The sequence below is a fragment of the Empidonax traillii genome, unplaced genomic scaffold, assembly GCF_003031625.1.
Source record: "Empidonax traillii isolate 1590-97213 ecotype Southwest subspecies unplaced genomic scaffold, ASM303162v1 scaffold135:size1941959, whole genome shotgun sequence".
Lineage (NCBI taxonomy): Eukaryota > Metazoa > Chordata > Aves > Passeriformes > Tyrannidae > Empidonax > Empidonax traillii.
Genome location: NW_020955328.1, coordinates 1,505,742 through 1,528,956, shown reverse-complemented (window position 1 = coordinate 1,528,956; position 23,215 = coordinate 1,505,742). Strand labels below are relative to the sequence as shown.

The 23,215-nt window shown below is 47.8% G+C and overlaps 1 protein-coding gene across 6 annotated transcripts in view; it reads right to left on the bottom strand.

The window, feature by feature from the left end:
- ACACA (acetyl-CoA carboxylase alpha) overlaps positions 1 to 23,215 on the bottom strand; it is a 109,328-nt gene that overhangs the window by 35,965 nt on the left and 50,148 nt on the right. For 4 of the 6 annotated variants that reach the window (XM_027883801.1, XM_027883800.1, XM_027883802.1 and 1 more), the window contains 12 exons: positions 23,041 to 23,148; positions 20,615 to 20,671; positions 20,259 to 20,303; positions 17,850 to 17,891; positions 16,991 to 17,206; positions 16,371 to 16,526; positions 14,295 to 14,498; positions 11,708 to 11,863; positions 11,428 to 11,574; positions 1,491 to 1,760; positions 914 to 1,011; positions 220 to 340 (listed from right to left, as the gene is read on the bottom strand). In XM_027883801.1, coding sequence (XP_027739602.1) covers positions 220 to 340; positions 914 to 1,011; positions 1,491 to 1,760; positions 11,428 to 11,574; positions 11,708 to 11,863; positions 14,295 to 14,498; positions 16,371 to 16,526; positions 16,991 to 17,206; positions 17,850 to 17,891; positions 20,259 to 20,303; positions 20,615 to 20,671; positions 23,041 to 23,148 — 1,620 coding nt within the window. The remainder of the gene's footprint in view (positions 1 to 219; positions 341 to 913; positions 1,012 to 1,490; positions 1,761 to 11,427; positions 11,575 to 11,707; positions 11,864 to 14,294; positions 14,499 to 16,370; positions 16,527 to 16,990; positions 17,207 to 17,849; positions 17,892 to 20,258; positions 20,304 to 20,614; positions 20,672 to 23,040; positions 23,149 to 23,215) is intronic. The other 2 variants (XM_027883804.1, XM_027883803.1) reach the window with 1 other exon arrangement.

Here is a 23,215-nt window from a genome sequence, read left to right as displayed (position 1 = left end):
ATCTCATTTTGAAAAAAAAAGAGAAGTAGCAGCTTTCAGACTGAGCAAACATAAAGCCAAATGACTAAAGTGTTTTAAATGGAGTCTGAAAGGGGCCCTGTATTGGTGCCAGCAGCCCATTTCCATCAACCAGAAGGCCGATCCCAGGTGGATCTCTGGGATATCACTGCAGGATTTTTAGCTGAAACATTTGAAGAATAGAAAGCAGAGGGGGATTACCAGGCTGATGGTGATAACACTTTCATAGGCTAAAGATGATTCTCCAGCAATCATGCCAGATCCTCTGAGGTTCTCTACCCCAAGTCCGTCCTCCTTGCCGATAATATCCGTTATCTTGTACCTGAGGGAGACACAGACAGCCTTTGAGTCACAAGGTCCAGTGATTTGCTGAATCAGTTCGCTACGAAGAAAATGAGAACTGACTAAATATCATTAAGGTTCCAGGGAGGAATGTGCATAAAACCTGGCCAGGACCTGTGCACGGCTCACCCTGAGCACCGTGGAATAACCAGCACGAGCAGCCAGAGCAGCACTGCAAGAGGGAATGGCAAGGGAGAGGAATGCCTGGGAAAAGGGTTCTGAAATTCCCACAGGGCATGAGGAACAGGCTGATTATAGGAGAAAGGCAAGAGGGGTAGAGAATGAAGCCAAAGGCAAAAAGGAAGAGAACAAGAGATTAAAAGAGGTTTTTACCCTTTCTTTAGTTCCTTCTTCCAAGCCTCAGCCATGACATGGGGTCAACACGGCCCTGCCCCAAACCAGGCCTCATGGAACAACCTCTAACTCGTGTTCTGTGCCCTGACCACACACAGCTATGGCTTTCCACAGCCCTGGATCCTACAGAATGTCCCAGCTGAGCACAAGGATATGCCATGCATGACCCAAGGATGAACAGGAAGCTTTTCATTCCTACCTGGACTCTCCGTTTTCCTCCACGTGCTCACAGTGAACCGAGTTCAGCGCGCTGACCTTCTTGTAGTCTTGAGGAGTCAGGTACAAGTATTTGTATCCCTGCAGGGAAAGACAGTTCATTCATCTCACTCTCACCTCCACTCCCTTCCTGATCCCCAATAACCCCTTCCAAAAGCAAACTTTCACAGGAGCAGAATTTATTTCCAGACAGTGATAAGAAAACCCTCTCTCCACACTGGAGCTGCAGCTGAGGCCAGGGAAAGCTGGGAATGTTGCAGCATTTAGCACTGACTCCTCCTGGACACTACTCTGCTGCCTGGGAGATCATAAAATCATATCATAAAATGGTCTGGGGCGGAAGGGACCTTAAAGCCCATCTTGTTCCATCCCCCTGCCATGGGCAGGGACACCTTCCACCAGACCAGGCTGCTCAAGGTCCCATCCAACCTGGCATGGGACACTCCCAGTGTTCCAGATCCAGCAACAAGCAGAACTTTGGACCTGACAGCCTGTTACCCTCACTTCTGTTGAAAGAGGTGGTGTAAAAATAAGACTCCCGAATTCCTGTGCCTCCTTACCTTGTAGGGGTTATCCGGGTCCTCCCAAGCCACGTGGAACATGTGCCGGATCTCCTCGGCCAAACCAATCCTGGCCCCACTGTTGGCAGCCACGTAGATCCTGGGGATGCCCTGGGCCCGGGCCAGCTCGGAAGCCCTGAGGAACAGCACATCCTCCTGAGGCCCGAAAGAGCCGATCTTGTAGGTGATGTCATTGCCCAGGACGATGATATCCCGGCCCTCGGGATACTCCGGGGTCTTCAGGGTCATCTTCCAGGCCACCATCCCAATCTGCAGTCAAAGAGCAGAGAACAGCAAGAAAATCAGCGTGCATCTTCGAGATGTGGGGCAGGGGAATCACGCAGGGACTGTTCTTCTTGGACCTTTACTCCCTCGGACGTGGCATGTCTTCCTTGGGAACCGTGGTAACAGCAGCTCTGGCACACTGCCAGGGCAGAGAACAGCTGCAAGGGCTGGATCCTTCCCTCTTTTCCTTGGAGCACATCCTCCACTGCTCTCCCCGCAGCCAGGGCACTCACGCTGTCCCTCCCTGTCCCCACTCAGGGATTTATCACAGGTCCAACACACGTTCTGCCAGCATCCCTCTTACAGGGAGCTGTGTGTGTTCCCAGTGCCAGAATCCAGGGGTTCCTGACCACATGCCTAGGCTCCCAAGTAGCACCCCAGAGCCTCATCACCCTGCCCTCAGTTTAAAAATCTTTTTATTTCATTATTATCTCAGTTTTTATCCCCTGTCCTTCCTTCAGCTCTTCCCTGTTTCCTTCCCAAATGTTTGCAGCACTTTCTTTCCAAACCCGCCCGGGGCAAGCAGCAACTCCTTTTTTTTGCCGCATATTTTTTTTCTTTTCAAAAAAGCACCGGATGATCTCTGCTGGCCCATCTCCTGGAGATCAGCAGCATCTGTCCCCTGCATCCCCCATCCCTCAGCTCCGGGAGCCGGCCGGCCTGGAATGCCATTAACAGATGGAAATAGCAGCGTCCCTTGAAAGCCACATGCATCACCCAGTCCCCGCTCGCCCAAGGATCATAAGCTCTGAGTACACATTCCTCAAGCCGATTGCACATCCTCTGCAATCAGGAGGGCTGAGACTCTCATCGCAGAGCCTCGGAATTCTGAGCATGATGAACCAGGGCGGGAGGGGGAGAGGGGAGAGGCAGCAGATAGATCTGTGCCATTTAATCCAAATCAAAATGGCACGCAATGCACGGCCGAGATCCAATCAGCACCTGCAATAAGATATGCCATAACAGGCTCATTAAAAAAAATAAAGAGGCAGAGGAATTAATCAGAGGGTCATTGGAAGCAAAGCAGGCGGCAGTCCAAAATATTACAGATCCTTCCCTTCCACCTCCCCTTCCCAGAGCTGAGAGTGCAACTTCACAGAGCGAGGCTGTTTCAGTTCACCTTCTCCTTGGTCTTGGTTTCCTCCACTGCTACTCTGATCCATCAAAACGGATCATTTGTTTGCCTCTGAATATTTGCAGAATATTTACAGTTTCACCTTAGCATCCAACTGCAGGGTTTGGAACGGAGAGATACTGCAGCAGCTTCAAAGACAGCAGCATAAATCCCTAATTTTTTGCTAAAAGAGCAGTATTGTTGCCAAATTAAAGGGAAAAGTTGTAACGCTGCAAAACAAGTGGATGCAGGTGTCGGTCTGGCCCAGAGACCAAGGGACAACCAGTCCAGACGCTGGGAGAGGAGCATAACTGATCCCAAACATGGCCAGAGGGGCTCCTTGGACTTCTGCTCTTGGATTTTCATAGCAGACAGCAGAAGAATCAAGGTAAAAAATGGAGAAGAAAAGTAAATTTTGTCCTTCTGACCTGACTGTGCAGGAAAAGAGATGCCAAGGGCTGGAAATTGCCTCTGTTCTCACTCTCAGCTGTGGGCAAGCTTGTGATTAGAAACTGCAGGTTAAAAAATTCTGCAAAACACAAAGTTCAAGGCTCCAAGATTAGCACCTAAGAAATGAGGGATGCCTAAGTGGTTGTTCCCTTACAGCCACACTGATCCCATCAGCCAGGACCACCCCAGGAGGTTCCAGCACCATCAGGAAAGGAGCAACAGGAGAAACACTCAGGCTTTGGATTTGCTAAACACTCGTCACCACAGTAAACTGGAACGCAGAAACACAAAGATCTGCCAGAAATCCACACAACAACCACAACAAACTGGCAGCCAAGTCCTGCTCCCACCTGGGGCAGGTGAGTGACTCACTCCAGGGCTGTGGGACCAGTGATGAAGCTCTGAGTACCCAGGGCTGGTCCCACAGTCTGTCTCACCCACCAAGAGATTTTCCTCACTTTCATCATCTTGACGATTTTTGACAGCACAGAAAACGGGCAAATTAAGAGCATTTCTCACTCAGAAAATTCAGATTGTAACAGAAGTCTTGGAATAGTTCCCTAACCTGAGATCTTGCGTCCTCTGCCTCAATAAAATCCCTTTTGCCCACCAATAAAATAGCTAAAAATATCCAGCCAGGGCACAAACTCTTGAAAACAGTTTACATCTGAGGAACCACACGCAGTTTAAGAAAATGAAAATTAAAAGTGCACCACTATTAACTCGCGTGTCTTGTTGCCTCCCCAGTTCATCACGTGTTTTGTGCCATTTATCAAGTAATAAAAACCACGAGGATTTGCACAACTAAGGATTTTTTTTTTTTGCTGTGAACAAGGCAGATTCGGTTGAAATTTATGGGCAGTGGAGGATGGCTTTCTATTTCAGGAGAAAAAAAAAAAAAAAAAGGAATAATGAGATTTTTAAGTTAACGGCAGCACGCCAAAAACTGGAGAGTTCCCAGGTTAATTAGCCAGGCTGAGCTAATCACCTAAGAGCACTGGCAGTAACAGTGGGTGATGGTGAGTGGCCCTGGCTTCAGAACAGGCTCTTTTGAAGAGGCAGCACAGTTTGGAAGTGCTGCTCCTGCCACGGCTCCATTCCCAGCACACCCAGGAGCGAAGGAGAGAGAGGAGGGGGAAAAAAAAAAAAGAAATAGAAGCGGGAACCGTCTTATTTAACTGTTTTTATGTTGGCAAAATGATTTGTGCCCCGGTATTTCCATAAGAAGTGGGACCATTATTCTCCTGTAGGAACACATTTGGTTTGAAAAGTATCAGTGGGCAGCACGTGGAAATCAAAGCGGATGAATTATTCACCAGCCCCGATCAGAAACTGATCATTATTTCTGATGTTTCCCCGGAACCGTGATTAGGATCCAGCGCTCCGGATGTCATTCTGCTCCCTGGATTGCACGGCACGTGCAGATTGTGCCCCAAGTTTTCGGGGTGTAATTTCACACACACACACCCACACACACCCCCTTCTCCCAGCAGATCCCGGCCCCGATGGCAGCGCTAACAGGCGGTAAAGGCGGTAAAGGCGGGGACGAACGGGCGGCCTCTCCCCGGCGCTCGTAAACGCCGCTCGTTTGACACGCAGTGTCAACACTAATCATGGCCTAAAATTAACACCAAAATTGACTCCAACATTAATTGCGCTATCGATGGGAGCGGTAATACACACACGCTGATGCAGTTCCGAATTGACTGCCCGTGGCAGCCGGGGCTGATGACAACAGGCACCGAGGGGAATGGGGAAGGAGCCGATCCCGGGCTCCCTCCTGGAAGCACGGCAGGTTCCAGACAGAGGGAAGCCAAAGCCAACAGCAGCTGGGAGAGGGACATTTGCAGGCTGTTTCTACAAGGATCTGTAATTCCTGGAGAAGCAGAGCCGACAGAACCACAGAATCTCCTGAGCTGGGAGGGACCCACAGGGATCATCCAGTCCAACCCCTGGCCCTGCACAGACACCCCAACAATCCCACCCTGTCCCTCAGAGCGTTGTCCAAACCCTCCTGCAGCTCTGGCAGCCTTGGGGCTGTGCCCACTGCCCTGGGGAGCCTGTTCAGTGCCAACCACCCTCTGGGGGAAGAACCTTCTCCTGAGATCCCACCTGACACAGCTCCAGTCGTTCCCTCGGGTCCTGTCACTGGTCTCCAGAGAGACCAGCGTAGGTTTATTCTACTTCTCTCACACCAGGATGGTGCTGAGCCTGGGGACTTTATGCCAGGCTTCAGTTTATTTATTTACATCCAAATTTGGAAACCTGATTGTGGGTCCTGACATTTTTTAGTAGGACACCAGAACTTTCGGAGCCCTGCTGATAATTCTGTCTTGTCCTGTTGTGTCTGTATCCCATGGAAGTTTTGTATGTTAAAAACACATATAAAACACAAATACATTTGCATGTTGGAATTATCATGCAAAGTCACTGCAGGAAAGGAAATGCAGCAGTGGTGGTGGTTTAGGACGTGAACACTGGCGATGCTGAAGCTGAACACTGATGAAAGTCTGTTTTTCCCACTGCACACACACATTCCAACATTGCTAAATCGGGGAACATGGGCTTTATCTCCCCTTCACAACCTCTGTCTGTTCTGGAGCTAAGCTGGTTGTTCCTTGGCTTACCCAGGATGCTGAATCACTTGGCTGCACAGCCGTGGACAAACTGTAACTTGAAAAGGAAACAAAGGCATTCCTGGGAATTTTACACGATGTAGATATAACAATTTTGGTACTTCACCATTTGAATCTGTTGCTGGGAACTTCAGATCCAAAAAAAAAAGAGACCCTCTGCACTTAAACTATGACCAAAAGCTTTCCAATTTTTATCTGGAGCGTGAACCACCTCCCAGGAAAAGGGCAGGATGCACGTGCTTTACCAGAGGCATCCCGGCTCCACACCCTGATGAGGGTGGAGTGCCAAAACCCAGGATTCCTTCCTGCTCCTCTTGGCTCTGGAGAAGGAGTCCCTCAGCGATGCAGGCGCGGTGGTGGCAGCACAGCCAAGCTGTTGGCACAGAGCTGGGAACGGCGCCAGGACGGGGCGTGACCGAGTGCTCAGGGAAAGGTGTCACGGAATCTCGGGATCACTGAGGTTGGAAAAGACCTCCAAGATCACCAGGTCCAACCTTTGACCGATCACCACCTTGTCCACTAGGAAATGGCACTGAGTGCCACGTCCAGCCATTCCTTGGACACCTCCAGGGATGGGGACTCCACCACCTCCCTGGGCAGCCCCTTCCCATGCCTGGCGACCCTTTCCAGAATGAAATTCCTCCTGAATTTCTTCATGCAGCACTCCTAGGCTGAAGGAGATGTGCATTCACACTGCCTTGGTTCCTGCACATTCCTGCTGCAAGCCCACAAAACCAGCTGTGGGCAGCACTGTTGGTTTCTCCTCCAGAGCAAAAGCTTTTGCGATGGAGCTTTCCAGCTAAACAATAAAGAACTCCTCCCTAGGCAGAGTGTAAGGCCTGGAAACTTCACCTGGAATAGTTCCACCTGGTGAAGTTACAGATGGATAAAGATACATTACAGAGAGCAACAGACAACCTTCATTCATTAGGAGCTTTCCTGTGGGCAAGAACTTTCCTAACTGCAGGATCCATATGATCCACAAACGCATAAAAATACAGACTGAAACTCTGCCCCACCACACCCATCTCTGCTCTTGCAAGCCTTGGATTTGGGGATTTTATAATCCTGTAGGAAATCTGCAGCTCTGGTTGCTGTTTTAATTCCCTGCCCCTGCCATAAAATGCAGGAACACGGGGTGACAAAGCGGAACGTGCGGTTCAACAACCAAGCTTTGCTCGTACAAAATTCAACAGCTACACCTTTCCACCCCCAGGAATCCAGGGAGCTGCCAGGTCATTCCAGGAGCCCTGTGCCATCCTGAATATCACCTGGTCAAACCTTGCCATCCACCCAGGAAAGGTGCTGGAGCCAACGCTTTGGCGAACAGCTCTGATTATGGATCATTTCTGATCCTCGTGCTACTGAGGAGGAAAAACTGTGACATCTAGTGCCAGTGGGGAAAATGACACATCTTCCATGGACACCAGGAGAGAGAGAGGAAGGGGGATGTGGGGTGCTGCTGCAGGCACTCCTTACATCACTTTCTCCTTGTCCTTGGAGATTAGTTGGGCCTTATCAGCGGCGGGAGCGTTCCTGGCGCCAGAGGATCAGCGTAAATTGGAGTCAAAATACATAAAGTGCTACAGAAAAGCATCCCAATGCCCGGCTCAAGGATGACAGGGACTATATTGAGTTCTCCAGCAGGCTGAGGGAATTACCTTTTCACACTGAGATTTCAGCTAATATGCTAATCTTGGGAACAAAGGCGTCCTCAGTGGGGTTTGGAGGGGGTGTCACTGAGCTCCAGGTCGTGTCTCCAGCACAGTTTGAACACTGTGTTGGACCCACCCCATTTCAGCACAGCCACAGAGCCCCATCAGAGGCTCAGGTGACAGGCAGGACAGAGACTCCCAGGACACACATGACCCCTGGACACTGCCAGACAGGGTGAGGGGCTGCGTTCTTCCAAACCCTGCCCTCCAATATTAGCACACAAACACCTCTGCCCCACATACCCAGTGAAGACCTCAGCCAGAAACATCAAAGACTGGGGGAAAAAAAGGTTTCCACTTATTTAAAAAAAACAAATTAGCAGAAAAGTTAAGTCTTGTGTAAACAAATGGTGTTATAATCCATGTTATAACCCTGGATAAGTATCAAGCTGTGGGATGAACTTCATGTTTTCTTCCTAAAGACATTTTAGAGTAAAATGCATAAAATTACCAATAACTACAAGTGGATTTTTTTCCTTCCACCTATATAAACTCTGAACATTTCAACAACCCATATCCATCTTGAGATTCAGACTGGAGTCAGACTGAGCATCCACCTCCGGTGCTTAGTTCTTGATTTGCTCAGAATTGTACAATAAATTACACCCCATTTGTCCCAAAGTCTGCTCAGCCCTTACTCAGGAGCTATTGACTGGCTCTGCTGACAAAACACTGTTGTCTTCAGCTCCATCCTGTACCTGCTGCTCTGGGAATTATTTACAAACTTCTTAGTGTGGCACATTCAGGCTTTCTTCCAGAAATCCTATGGGAGCAGCCAGAGCTTATTGGAAGAGTCTCACGTGTGAGCAGGGGGATCAAAGCAGATGGACTTTGAGTAATAGAGGGGACACACCCCCCAAAAAAAAATCCCAAAACCAAACCAGGAGTAACTAGAGACCAGGACCCAGCTCACAAGTGTAACACAAAGGATCCAGAACCAGCAGAAAGCTCCAGACAACACCCAGGATTCTTTGCAGTCTAAGGAAAACTCTTGGATAGTGAAAGACCTTGAGAATCCCCATTTCACAGATTTTCCAGGAAACACAGACAGATGAGCCAGTTTTGCCCAAACTGCTGCTTGCAAACCCTATGAGGACAGGGAGAATCCCAGCCTTGACCACAAATCTCCTGGATTTTATGCTGGTTTCTCAATTTCCCCTGCCAGCTCAAACACCAAGGGCACTCAGCTCAGCTGGATGCTTGAAGAGGAAGAGCATCCTCTGGACTCATTTCTTTAGGGATCATCTCTCCTGTAACACAGTTTTGGGCTTCTGGCCTTTCCAAGTCCAAACCTGAGGTCAAAACTCTTCCTTAAACTCAGCCAAGGTGAGAGAGCCAAGGCAATGTGCCATATTTTGAGGACAGTTCATCACTGTATCATATGGAAGAAGTGCAGAACCAATTAATATTTCCTCCTGCTCCTCGTGGCACGTCTCCTTTCCTTATGCAATATTCCCAGCTACTGCCACAGAGATGGATTACCCCAAGGATCTTTGCTTCCTGGCAGATAAGATGCTGTGTTTCTCTGCCCAGATGTTATGCAGAGTGATTCTTAAAAAAAAGGAGAATGGATCCACTTACAGCCTCAACAAAACAAAGGATTATGCTCTGAATTCATCCAGCATCCTGCCTTTTCCTCCTCCACCCTGCAGCCACCCTTTCCACCTTTGGAAAGAGAAACTTGAGCCCACGCTTGTGGAAATCTGTTCCCTCAGCTGAAGGGATTTAAACCACAAAAGGCTAAAGTCAGCTCAGGCAGATAAAGCAAGTGCAGCAGGAGGAATGAATCTGTTCAGCAGCTCCTGCTCTCCGGAATGTCACCTGTCCTTCAGGCTGCTGCTCGGATCATCCGCCCTCACCTGGGAATGAGCGCTCTTGTGTGCAGGGTATTGCCAACAGAATCCAGCACTGGAGCCTCCAACCTCCCTCCAGCTGCACATGGTCCTACAGTGGCTCATCCAGCTGGGAACAGCTGGGATAACAGGTCCTGGTCCCTTCCAACCCACACCATTCTGAGACTTTGTTCCAGGATACACCTCCACAAGAAGTGACCTCCAGTAGCCAGACGGAAAAATATGGGGGAACATCATGTTTTCCCCAGGTTTATCCCACTTCCCAGTGATTCAGCCCCTTGGTGTAACAGCCACAGAGGCAGGGCCTGAATCTGTGCATTCATAGAATCACAGAATGGTTTGGGTTGGGAGAGACCTTAAAAGCCCACCTGGTTCCAACGCCCACCTTCCACTATCCCAGGCTGCTCCAAGCCCCATCCAACCTGGCCTTGAACACATCCAGGGATGGGGAGTCCACAACCTCTACAACCTCTCTGGGCAACAAGCTGCTTGACAGATTACATCAGATTAGATTAATTTAGACACCAACACTACGCACACCACAAGAGCCGCGTAATTTCTCGACAGATTGAGCCCAACGAAGTCTACCAAGGGTTAAAAAAAAAATCTCCTAATTTTTTTTTTTTTTGGTGGTCTTTGGGTACAGAATCTCTTATAATAAGACTATTTGTATTCATACTGGCAGAGTAAACACTACATGTTCATGCCCAGGCAGCTCTGTGCTTGTAATTTCAGCAAGAACAGAGCGACGTCCCTGAGGGACTTTGCTATTTCCCCAGCCACCATCCACTCAAACGCTGAATGAGAGCGGGGAAGGAGAGAAAGATGATGGTATAACCCTCCCCAGCAGCCCCAGCCTGCACCAGGAACGTGGGGAATAGCTCATTCCAGGTTTAATTAGACCAGTTAAAACACTTCTCCCATAGCCCGGCAAGAGACAAGGCCGCAGTGCTCCCACAGTCACCATTTGCTGATTAGGTGCAATTTGCAAACATCGTATTCCAAAGCTTCCCCTGACAAGATCCAGGCAGGAAATGGTGATGAAAAACTCCCTCTCATCACTACACTCGATGTTTTCGAACGGAGCTTTTTGCAAACCTTAAGTCGTATATTTAGGAAAAGGCTGATGCTGGTTCAGCGACACCAAGAAAAAAAAAAAATGATACCATCACTTAGAACTGTTCAAATTTAAATTACTGTAGAGCATTCACTTACTGATTCCCATCCAAAAAAAAAAAAAAATAGACACATCATCTGGTAGTTATCTTTACTCTCCAGTCATTCCAATGCTGCAATCTTTGGCTTCCTGATGGAAAGACACCCCAGCAAAATCCCACCTCGACACTAAGGCCTCCTCCTGTTTGAGCTGAAGGAGTAACTCCATCACCCCCAGCATTAGATCTTTATAAGTCTTGAGTAAATCCTGCTCTAGAGGGGAAAGTTGCACATACCTTGTCACAAATTCTGTGGGGAAGATGGAAATGGAAGCATAAAATTGCTTTTTTTTTCTGTGGGGTGGTTTTTTTTTAGCAAATGAAAGCATTTCTATTTAGTCCTGTAAAACATATTTTGCTCCAACTCAAACCCCAGTTACCTGGAATAGCTGAATGAGCACTTTTTAATTATGAAGGAAAACCAGCATAGGCACAGGTTTGAAACGGAATCATCATTTACCATGGAGGTTAAAATACCCATTGCATGGGAGGTATTAATTTTTAATGAAACAAAAATCTCATTTTCAAGAGTGAGATTTCATCTGTGAAAGGCTGAACGAATAGATTTTGTGCCTGGCTGGTAAACTTTCATTACAATTGTCAAACCCTGCCCAAACCACAAAGTACTGCAGGACACGGAAGGAAAAGCAGCATGGGAAGCACAACTTGCCTCGTTTCCTCCTGGCAGCCTGTTCATGTGCACGAGCTGGCCCTGGTCATCCAACACCAGCTCCGTGTAGGTCAGGATGTCCGACGGCAGCGGCACCGGGGGCAGGAAGGCGTGTTCGTTCATGGAATTCCAGAGCTTGATCAAAGACTAGGGATGAAAAGGCTTGTTAAGAATGTCACCTGCCAGTGTTTTTATTCAATCTACTCCATATTCCCAAGAGGGCACCCCGGGACATCCCCGCCCTGTCAGAGCGTGGGCACCGACGTTCAGAACAACCCACCTGCCGGAACATCTCAGGGATGTCATAGACATATGATGTCCCTAAAGTCTGTGCCTGGAACCTCTTGGACTGCAGCAGGTCTTTGGTCACGTAGGGGGTATTGATCAGCATCCCATGGAGTGGTCCCTGTTTATCCCCATAGGCCTGGAACATGATCTGCAGGACAAAACACGACCAATTACTGCTTGATCCGCTGGCTGCGTACACTGAGCTGACCCAGATATCACCAAAAATCATCAGGATGCTCCACTCTGATTGTTTCTGCTCTCTACGAGGATGTCAGTGCTGGCACAGCCTGGAACACCGTGCTCCATCATGCATTACTGCCCTTTGGAGACACTGCTGGACCATTACTGTGCAGATCCCGGCATCCCTGACTTATTGCGGCATCCCCGGCGGAGCACAGCGAGTGCAGCCGCCTCCCCCAGAAAAGAAACTGCCACTCAGACGACTTCCCATTCTCCAGAATTTCCCCTGACGCTGTGCCTGTGCCGATGGATGGCGATAGCTGGGAGCAGAGAGGAGAACTCCGTTATTTATGGAGTGGCACGGCGCGGGATCCGCGGCTCCGCCGGCTGCTCCAGGAAGCCGGGTCAGGACTTGCATATGTCATTTGGCTTGAAGTTTTGATATTGTAAGTTTAAAAGATTTTCCCAGAGTAGCAACATGAATTATCAACTGCCAGGCTTCGTGGCACTATATATTCCACCCGGCCAGGGCTCGGAAGGGAAGGTATTTCAACGGAGGAGCGGGAGGAGCAGAGCTGAACCAGGACAGTTCAGCCTGAGAGAAGGGACACGATTAGGATGTTGTTAATGGAATTTTTATAATTGGAGATGAATTAATTGAAGTCTACTAAAGATAAAACTCAGTAGAGCCTGCTTTAGTTTTTAAATTAGAAATGGCAGCTTATGGTCTCTTCAAACTCTGCAAACATTAACCGGGGAAGCAGCTTAATGGGAGAAACACTTGCTGAGGGTAACGAGTGTTTGTGAAAGTGCCTGTGTTAGGATCTGTTGGGATCTGTTAGTGCACTTGGGGCCCAATTCTCCTTAAATCCCTGGAAAGCTCCAGAGCAGTTTTGTGGGAACTGGAGAAGTCTGTGCTGAGCATCCCCACTCATCACTACTGAGAAACAAGAGATCAGGGTCATTCTCTCACCATGCATCCATTTTCCCATTCTTCAGAAGTCATGGAAGTGCCCAGCACATCAGAATATTAGAGTGTTTTAAAAAGAATTCTCTAAGTTCAGAATAACCCTCTGAAAACACAGGAAAAAATCCACAGATCTGAACCTGTAACAATCCCATCATGAGGGGGAAGATTCATCCAAGTTTCCTAAAAAACTCAGACCTTCGAGCTTTGTAAGACAAAACCTTCCTCCCAACTGCCCAGAGTTAACTGAAATAATTCCACTCAGTGGAATCTGGTTTAATATTCTGGAAAAATAAATGAAATTTAATATTGGAAAAGTTACTTAAGCCACAGGCACACACACACACAAGCACATCCCCCAACCTTTAAATAATAAAGCTCGTCAGGGAGTGAGTTCAGGAGGAAACACGACCTTCCCAAGTGACTGACCCAGCTCAGGGGTTAAGCTGAGCTCTTGAGATTATTAAAATGTTCTTTTCTTTCCTCATCTACCCTCAAAGGCAGAAATGAGGTAGAACACACTGACACTATCTGTCCTGGGATCTCAGGACTGGATGGACTCCTCGGCCAGCAGCTTGTTGGAAAAATTAAATGGAGAAGAGGGGGAGAAAAGGTGACTCAGCACTTCGTGTTCTACATTCACAGTGCCCAAGTGATTTATTCTGCTGCTCCTCCTGCTTGGCAGAGAGATGATTACAGAGGGAGATGTAAACATTTCTCTATTTAAATATTTTCCATGCATCCCATGCTCCACGGATTTTAGCATATGTAGGTATTTCAGTTAACCACACTATTCCTGCACCATGAAAAGCAGAAATACCAGAACAGCCACAACCATTACAAAAGAGCCCATTATGCTTCATAAAAATGATATAAAAGCACCTTCCATAATTTTATATCATCCTACCCAGGTCATTCCCTATATCTTTAGAATTTAAAGGACAAGTTCACAGATTTTCTCCATCTACTCAGGGAAATGTACAATTAATAATATTTTTTATTGCAACCTACGGGATGAGCACCAACAGTGATTCCTTTTCTATCACTTTTCTGAGCACTCTGAGAAAAGAAAACTCTTGGGGACAACAGCTGCCCAAACCACTGAGGGCACGGACAAAACAACCAGAGGGCTTGCACTTTTACCCAACTGATTACATTTTCATACCTACTGCAAGATTATCTTCACATCCTTCCTCCTCTGGCAGATTTGAAAGGCAATTTGAAAATATATTACAGAGGCTGGGGCAACCTGGTCTAAGTGGAAGGTGTCCTTGCCCACGGCAAGGGGTTGGAACGACTTTAAGGTCCCTTCCAGACCAAACCACCCGGTGGTTCTAAGATTATTCTGAAAACACCATAAAACATGGAAGAGTTTCATCAGGAACCATGTGCCCCCCAGGAGAATTTGTTCATCCCACCCTGCCAGACGTACCTGCCCCGTCCTGGAGTCGGTCACCTCCTTGTACAGGCTGATGTCCAGGTAATAGCCCGACTCGTTGGTGAGGAAGAGCCGGATGGGAATGGCCTTTCCCGTGGGCGTCAGGCGGATGTTGATCTTCAGCTCGGCCTGGAGGACTCGCAGCTTCCAGAGGCGGCTCCCGTAGCGCATCACCATGGACCGCACGGACTCCTCGATCTGAACGACAGCACAAGGGTTTCCCTCACCAGACACCCACCGGGCCTGGAGCACGGGAGGTGCCCCTGCCCCCAGGGGGGGCTGCAAGGGGATGGGCTGTAAGGGCCCTTCCACATCACTCTGGGATTCTTTCTGGATCCATCCACTGCTCTGTGCCCCCTCCATCCCACTGCTGAAGGTCCTGCTCCAAGGGCACCCCGGTGTGATGGAGAGAGACAGAAGCATCACACATTAGCAAACATCCAGGGATATCAGGGGAGCTTGGTGGCCCATCCCTTCTCAGCCTAGGCCTTGAGACAGGCAGGAACTCAGCCTGGGCACTGCTGAGGTAGGGGGACAGTACTGGATTCACATCCCTCTTTCCTCATGGCTCACAGAACCTTTATGGTCGGAAAAGCCCTTGAAGGCCATCAAGTCCAACCCAGCACGGCACCAGGTGCCTCTCCTTCACCTGCCTTCCCTCCCAAGGCATCGCTCACACCTGGGAACTGTGGAATGCCGGGAAGCCAAATCCTTGGCCAGCAGCTCCGGAGCCCTTGCGTGCACAATAATCGTGTTTCACCACGCTGAGCTCTAAATCAACAAAGCAATTACCACTGGGAGCTGGGCCTTCTGCTGTTCCATTAAACTTTATAAAATACTACTGTGGGCGAAGCGCATATTAAAAGAAGGCAATTTATAGGCTGTTTTTAACATTCCTCAGAAAAAAAAAAACACCCTCTCCTCTTTTCCACCACAGCTCAAGGAAAAGTCACGGTACGTATCTTGAGGGCAGCCCAACTTCCAGGGCTCAATAGCCCAGCTGCTTCTGAACTTCCTGGGAACTAGTGGTTTTGGATGTGCCCAGAGAGGTTTTATTCAAAAGGGATTTAAGCCACCAATTTTTAATCATGGTTTAAAAGTCAGCAAGCAAGAGAGAGTTATTTTGATACCCAATTCATCTTTTTAAACTTTCAGTTGTTCTCCCAGGGAAAGGTCAACTCTCATCTTTGGGTGCCCATGAACAGAATGTTGATTTCCAACAAAATTCAGCTTTTACAGCTTATTTGGGCCTTTCTTTGTGGTGGTTCTGCTAAGCACAAACATGCTTTATGCCTAAGCACTTTCATTAATGCATAACAAAGCTTAATGTTCATTTCTTTATAATGTTGATCTCTGTGGTTTTGTATCAGAGACTGGAAATGAGGCACTTCTGTAGCTGAATTTACAGATTCTTTTTAAGATCCGAATTTATCTCACATTTTATTTGGATGAAATCTGGACTTCTGTAACAAACAGAGGAGCGTTTAGAGCCATTTCCTCATTAAAACCGTTTCTCTCAAAGACACAATGAAAAAATAAGTTTAGTTTCAAATACAAAACGTGTTTTTAAGGACTGTTCCTCAGCTGACACGGAGGAGGTGAGCTGCACTGCTAGAAGGACACGGTGTTCCTCCACTAGAAATATAAGTAGCTAGTTCTGAAGTCTTACATTTAATATTTATTCATAAGTGGGAAAAAAACACCCAAAGCTCTCTTCCTTTGTGTGGCTCTTGGGGATAGTTCTGTGCAGGGCTTGATGATTCTGTGGCTTCCAGCTCTGGGATTCCTCACTGCCAAGCAGGATCTTAACATGAAACACACCAATGGCTTGCCTTAACTAGATACACTGAAAGTGCTCTCTCTGCTTTTGGAGATGAGTGTCCAAGGCCAGACTGGACAGGGCTTGGAGCCACCTGGGCTAGTGGAAGGTGTCCCTTCAGGGGGTGGAACTGGGTGAGCTTTAAGGCCCCTCCCAACCCAAACCAGTCTGGGATTCTACGAGCAAAGGATCATTTAATTCTGGGAGGTGAATCCCCAGAGAAACAAGCAGAGCTCGGGAGGGGATCCCACCTTGGAGGGGTCCATGATGACGGTGGGCACGAAGTTGAGGAAGATGTGGTTGCAGTCGGTGCGCACGTTGGTGTTGTTGAACGCCACCTCCAGCTCGTCCATGGCCTCCAGCAGCAAGCGCTCGCCCTCGTTTTGCAGGTACTCAAAGGAGGCTTCCTGCCAGACATTGCCAACAAATTACTGACCTTCTGCTCACAAATCACAGCCCCAAGAACACAGGGACTGGGAAACAGCAGAGGGACTTGATGGGGAGAACAGGGAGCGTGGGTGTCAGCAGGATGGGCAGCTCTGAAGCAGATCCATCCCCATCACAGGGCTAGTGCTCCCAGAGCCTGCAGTCCTCACCTGGCTGGTCTGTGCCCTCGTTTAGTTCAGAGTAAATTTGAAACTAGACAGGGCAAAGCACTGCTGCCTCAAAACCCAAGGATTTCTGACTATCCACTTAAGCCCCTGGAAAAACCTCCCTGAAACACGGGAACACCAGGACTTCAGAGAGAGATGGGTTCTGCAGAGCCACCACAGCACTGCACACAGGTAACACGTTCAGTTTTAATCTAAAACCTCCTGCAGGTGCCTGGAATGACCCGGGGTTTCACACCCTGCACAGGTGACACGCTCACCTTGGTCACCAGGTCCGAGTGCCTGATGATGGCCCTCACGAAGAACCTGTAGTCCGTCACCTCGGTGCCCACCTCCACCTTGGCTGCCCCCAGGTACAGGTGCATTTTGTGGTTGGCACAGGGGATGGCGGTGAGGTCGAAGTTGCGCATGCGGTTCAGCTCCAGCTGGAAAGCCAGAGCTGGCTCCAGGTGACGGTAAATCCGGTCTTCCTCAAACTGGAGGCGCCGTGCAGGTGGAGGAGGGTGGGAAAGAGGAAAGGGGGGTGGAGAAGGTGAAACACTGAGGATAAAAACTAGACAACATCCCCTAGAAACTTCATATTTCATTAAAGATGTAAAAATTCAAATGAACCCAACCCAGAACCTTTTCTCTCATGCGGCATTGGTATCCAGAGTTGACTTTTTACAAGAGCATGGAGTGAGAGAAGAAGGGGGAATGGCTTCAAACTTAAAGACAGAAGGTTTAGAATGGATATTAGGAAGGAATTCTTCCCTGTGAGGGTGGGCAGGCCCTGGCACAGGTTGCCCAGGGAAGCTGTGGCTGCCCCATCCCTGGAAGTGTCCAAGGCCAGGTTGGATGGGGCTTGGAGCAACCTGGGCTGGTGGGAGGTGTCCCTGCCCATGACAGGGAACCAGATGAGGCTTAAGGTCCCTCCCAGCACAAACCATTTTGTGATTCTATGAAGACAGCAGGTTCTCAAGCTCAGCCTCCCCACAAAACCCTTTTTTGTTTTTCCTCACAAAAACCAGAAGGCTTGCCTGATTCTAAGGCCTGAATCACTGTCCTGCTTCCAAGAAGCAGCTACATGAAAGAAGGACAAAGCCAACACTCAGAGACAAGTACTGATACACAACTCACCTTATCCCGGGCACGGAACGTGAAGAACTTTGGGAATTCCCTCTGTTTGAAAACAAAAACAACAGTGTTAGCCCTCCCAAAGGGAGCACTGATCTCCCCAGAGTGCCCACAAACACAGCACAGGACATGACAGAAGTTGGTACCAGCTACTTTTTCAAACATCACAAAGGTCATAGAAAATCAAGTCACCCTCAAGAAGACCCTAAGGACAGCAGAGGCAGCTTAAACCTGTCTCTACCAGTGCAACAGAGGCTACTTGATTGGCTTTAAATTATTATTATTGTCAATTATTAACAGACAACAACATGGAAGTGGCCAGACAGCAGTGGGAAAGGAAATTTTTTCTAGTTCTGTTATGATTGAGGTTCCCATGGAAATGTCTGGGAGCCATCCAGAGATATCAACACTGTTATGGACACAGATGTACACAGGACAGTGCTCTTATTCTACAGCTCTCTTCATACCAGTACTGCTGGAAATACTTTCTTGCCAAGGAAAACTGTGAGTTGCAATCAAATACCTTTATCCTCCTGTGTTAAACAGCACTACAAAAATCCCCCAAATTCAATTTGGTCCCTCTGTTATTCTGTTGCACAGATAAAACCCTGGCAGGGGCTTGACAGTTTTGTGCCATGTTGTACAAGTCTTGAAAGAAGAGAAACAGGCTAGACAGTATCCTTCTACCTGTCCTCCCAGCTCCATCCAAGCAAATCCATCCACTCCTCTGGAATGACATTTTTCCTGGAACTTTTGTCAATGTTCTGCACCAAGGTGAGCACATCAGCTCTCTGTGCTAAAGGTGACCTGTGTCTGCCTGGAATGTGTCTTCCACACCAGGCACAAGAAATCCTGCCTGAAAATCGAGGCTCACCCAACATACTCATGGCCTGTGAGCACCAGCTGCACTCTCAACAAACCACCACTTCCAAGTTTCCTCTCTTCTCCTCCAAATCCCTCCTACCTGTCCTCCCCTGCACGCTGCCAATTTCTCCTGCCACCATCCATGCCCATTCCATCACTAATGTGATTGCTTCCAAGGCATCTGAGTGGTGTGGTGGGCAAATATCATAATTGGATGTGCACACACACAAAAACCCTCAGTGCTCTGGTACCAAAATCCAGAAGAGTGCTCCATTTCCTAGGCAGAAGAATTATACCCCTGCTGTGTTCTAATCAACCAACCATCATCAAGACAATCAAAATAATTTGCCCAAATTAGCCAATCAAGACACCCTGCAAACCAGAGAATGCGAAAAGCTACAACAGAAATCATCATAGTTGATTATTATACTAATAATCACGTTAAAAACCTAATGAGATGAGGAAATTGGAAGCTTGCTGGAGCAACTCTCTATTACCTCAACATGCTGGGAACTAATTATATAGACTGTAATTAAAACAAAAACAAACCCAAGCCCAGGCCTGGCAAAGTTAATAGTTGGTCCAGTAATGAAGGGGATGGAATAGGAGACAGTAATAAAGACTGACACAGCAGATCCCAGAGGTGCTCCACAAACTTTGCAGGCAGATGACACACCAGGCTGAGGAAGCAGGAGCATCCCCACAGTCCATTGTGCTACATGGCAGGGCAGGGAAAACTTGGGAATGACTCCTTTTGTTCTGTGCCTCCTTTTCGACTCTGACACATCCCACAGTACCTACTCAGCTACTCATACTTTTCATTCCCTAACCAACCATTCAGTTCTCAGTTCTCTAAAACTTGCTTTTTTAAATCTAAAACCTGGGGTTTCTTGCTTGAGGTCCCAAAAGCTCTTCACAGAATCCAGCTTCCTACCTAAGCTGTTCATTGATGCATCTCCCCCTGTATTGTGAGCAGCAATTCCCATGTGGTGACACCCACATTGGTTCAAAACCTGTTTTTGCTGACTTATAAACTGGTTTTCCCTTCGTGAAGCTTCCTAAACCAAGTGTGTCCCATTGCCAGCCTTGAACAGGGCTAGACCAGCCCTGGGAAAGAAGTAATTCCAGCAGTGAGAGCATCAAACATGTCCTACCTCACTAGGGCACTCTAAAATTTAGCAAGTCCCTTGAGTTGCTCCTCTAAGGTATTTTAAAATCAGTAAGAGGCCGAAAGAAATCACCACACTACGTGAGAAACACAAAGATTTCAGTGGTATTTGCACTGAAACACAGGGGATCTTTGTTAGTCTGGCATCCTGAGCTCAGCCAGGGCACAAGAGAGACTCCAGCACCTGAACCCTCTGGATGCAACAGGGCAGCACCTGGGCTGGCTGTCAGATGTTCAAATAAATACTTCTACACTTGACTCTGACACCAGTGCTGGCACTGAATGCCTGGCTGAGATCCAAAGGGGAAGCCCAGAGTCCCTTCCGTGTGTCCTGGCCTCACGTCAGGAACACCCCCGTGTTCCAGGCCCCTTTTACTTACGTGGAATCTCTGATCCACCTCATAGTTGACCTGTTTCCTGAAGTCCTTACAAACGAAACACACACACATAGGAAGAAAAAAAAAAAAGCAGAAGACAGCTAGCAATTAGGATTAAAATCAGAACTGAATTAATTCAAGAATACAAGAGGTGTCAAGATTGTTTACAATTGTAAATTCATTTTCTTAAGCGAATTCATGGAAAACCATGTCAAATTTTAGAGGACAAAAACAGCAAAGAGAGAACCAAACATAGGTAATACAGCATTTAACTTGGGAAAAAACAACACATCAGATGTCAATGGCATTATGAGCTAGAAACCAAAGAGTTCTGAGCATCTTGAGAGATATCAAAATACCTTTTGTGCTACAAGGAAGGTCAGCCTCCGAATGCCGTGATCAATCAGGACTGATTTCTGTAAGAACAAGGATGGAATCAAGTTACTGGATTAGCAGGGAAAGAACAGACAGAAAATTCCTCCATGAACTGGGAAAGCTCCACAGATCCTCCTGTCTCTGTGCTGTGAGTTCCTGGCCCACCTCAGCCTCCTCACAGCAAGGATTTCCCACCTGATGATCCTCCAGCAGCATAAATCCCCAAATCCATTCGATCTGAGCAGGTAAACAGCTGAATCCCAAGAACACAGAATTCCAGCTGAGCCTGACTAACCAGCAATGCAGAAGAGTCACATCCAAGACTTGCAGGAAACATCACTGTTCATTTGCCAAAGCTGAGTTGTTTTTTTTTTCCCAAGATTACATTTTGAAGGGAGTACAGTGTAAGGTCATGGAAAATGATGGAAAATTATGGAAAAGGAGCTTTAAAGGAAAGGACCCACAGAAGGATGTAGCTCCTACTTGACACTGGCACAGCAAGCACATGGACAGCCCAGACCAAAGGACAGATCCAGGAAGGAGAGGGACTTTTTGTAAGGGCAGAGAGGGACAGGACAAGGGGCAATGTGTTTAGACTGACAATGAGCAGGTTTAGGTTGGATACTGGGAAGAAATTCTTCCCTGGGAGGGTGGGCAGGCCCTGGCACAGGTTGCCCAGAGCAGCTGTGGCTGCCCCATCCCTGGAAGTGCCCAAGGCCAGGTTGGACGGGGCTTGGAGCAACCTGGGCTGGTGGAAGGTGTCCCTGCCCAGGGCAGGGGGTGGGACTGGATGAGCTTTAAGGTCCCTTCCAACCCAAAGCATCCTTGGATTCCATGATTCTCTACTGCAAAGGTGATAAATGGCAGGTGTTACTTATTCTTTCCAAACAGGTGAAAGAACTGTGTTGCTGCTTCCCCAGATTCCCACTAAGCCCCCTTTCAAAGCAGTGCTGCCATCAGTATTTGCCACCCCACTGATCCCCTGAAGCGTTAAGATCTCGTAATTCTCCTCTTCTTAAAACTTGTTCCTTTCTCCTCCTTTTTCCAATTTAAAAGCAAAGAGCACATAAAGAAACAAGAACTCAGCTCGAGCAGGAACAAACCAACCCCTCTCAGCACAGCCTGCCATGTCTCACTGAGGTTAAGCCCTCTGAAAATGAGCAGCAACGACTATATTCATGGCAAGAGGAAGAAAATAACTTTAATAATGCCATGATTTAAAAAGCAAAAATTGTTATTGCTTTTAAAATTCCACAAGTGGCAGACAATAACAGCAGAGCAACAGGATTCTGATTACATGGTAATAATGTGGGTCTCACAGCAAGGCCACAGCTATTACAGAGCGATTAGCCATCAGCACCTGGAGAAACTCCATTTCCACTGGCTGCCTCAATCTCCTCCACAAGTCATTTACAAGTATATGATCCTAATTTCTATTAAAAAAACCACACACAACATGCTGGGACTAGAAGATTATTTGGACAATTTGGATCAACCTATTTGATAGTTTAATGCGGTTTTGAATTTTTTTTTTTTTTATATTTTATTTCTTTCCTTCTATCCCCTCCCATAAAACGCCTGGAGCATGATCAAGCAGATGAGGAGCAGAACTAGTTTTAATTCTTAGGTTCGATTATTTTCTTTGCTTAAAGAGACAGGAAGCTGCAGAAGCACCATGTGGGTGCCAACCCCATTCTGGAACCCCCTCATTTCTGCAGGACACATTCCCACCCTCCCACACTGGGAAGTTGGAAGTGCTCCCATAACCACTGCAGGTCCCATGAGTCCCAGTCCCTGATGGGATATTCACCTCCACAGGCTGGTTGAGTTCTTCACACCAGCCAGAAAAGCAGGAAGACACCAGAGAGGACACGAGGACACCGTCCCCAGCCCAGGTTGTCTCACAACTGACCCAGCACTAACATCTGGATGCTCCAGCATGCCAACAAGGACAACAGATTTTAACTGCATTAAGACTATCGTGATACAGACATAAAGGACATTTTAATGTCGCTTTCCATGGCTCTTACTTATACAACAACTTGACCACCAGGAGAAGGGATACAGCACAGTTTTCCAGACCATCTACAGACAGTTACTGAAGGCTGACCTGATGTGTTTAAAACCTTAAGGGTCTTTTATCCATTCAAAAATTGAAGGGAATAACGTCTGATCCGATTGAGTAGAAAGAGAAACAATGGCCTGGTGGTTTCAGAAAGCAGCAGCTACATCCAGTCAAAGGAGTGGGAAGGTTTTAGACGGGATAAATTACAGATGTAACACTTGCATCTGGCTGTTTCAAAAACAAACAAGAAAACCCCAAACCTATGTAACACACTGACTTTTCCTGGAGCAGGCAGGATGTCCTGCACAGTCACACAGACCCAGAGAGAGAATCAAGACAGCTTACCTTGCTCTGTGTGAACTCCCTGAACATGACAGCCAGCGTGTCATCATCGACGTCGCTGTCTGTTTTAATGGCAACGTTGAGGATGTGGATGGGCTCCTCCCGGGCAGCCTGCAAGGGAAAGGAAATACTCCTCATACATAAAGAGTTAACACATCAACACCTGAGAGTTCTCAAA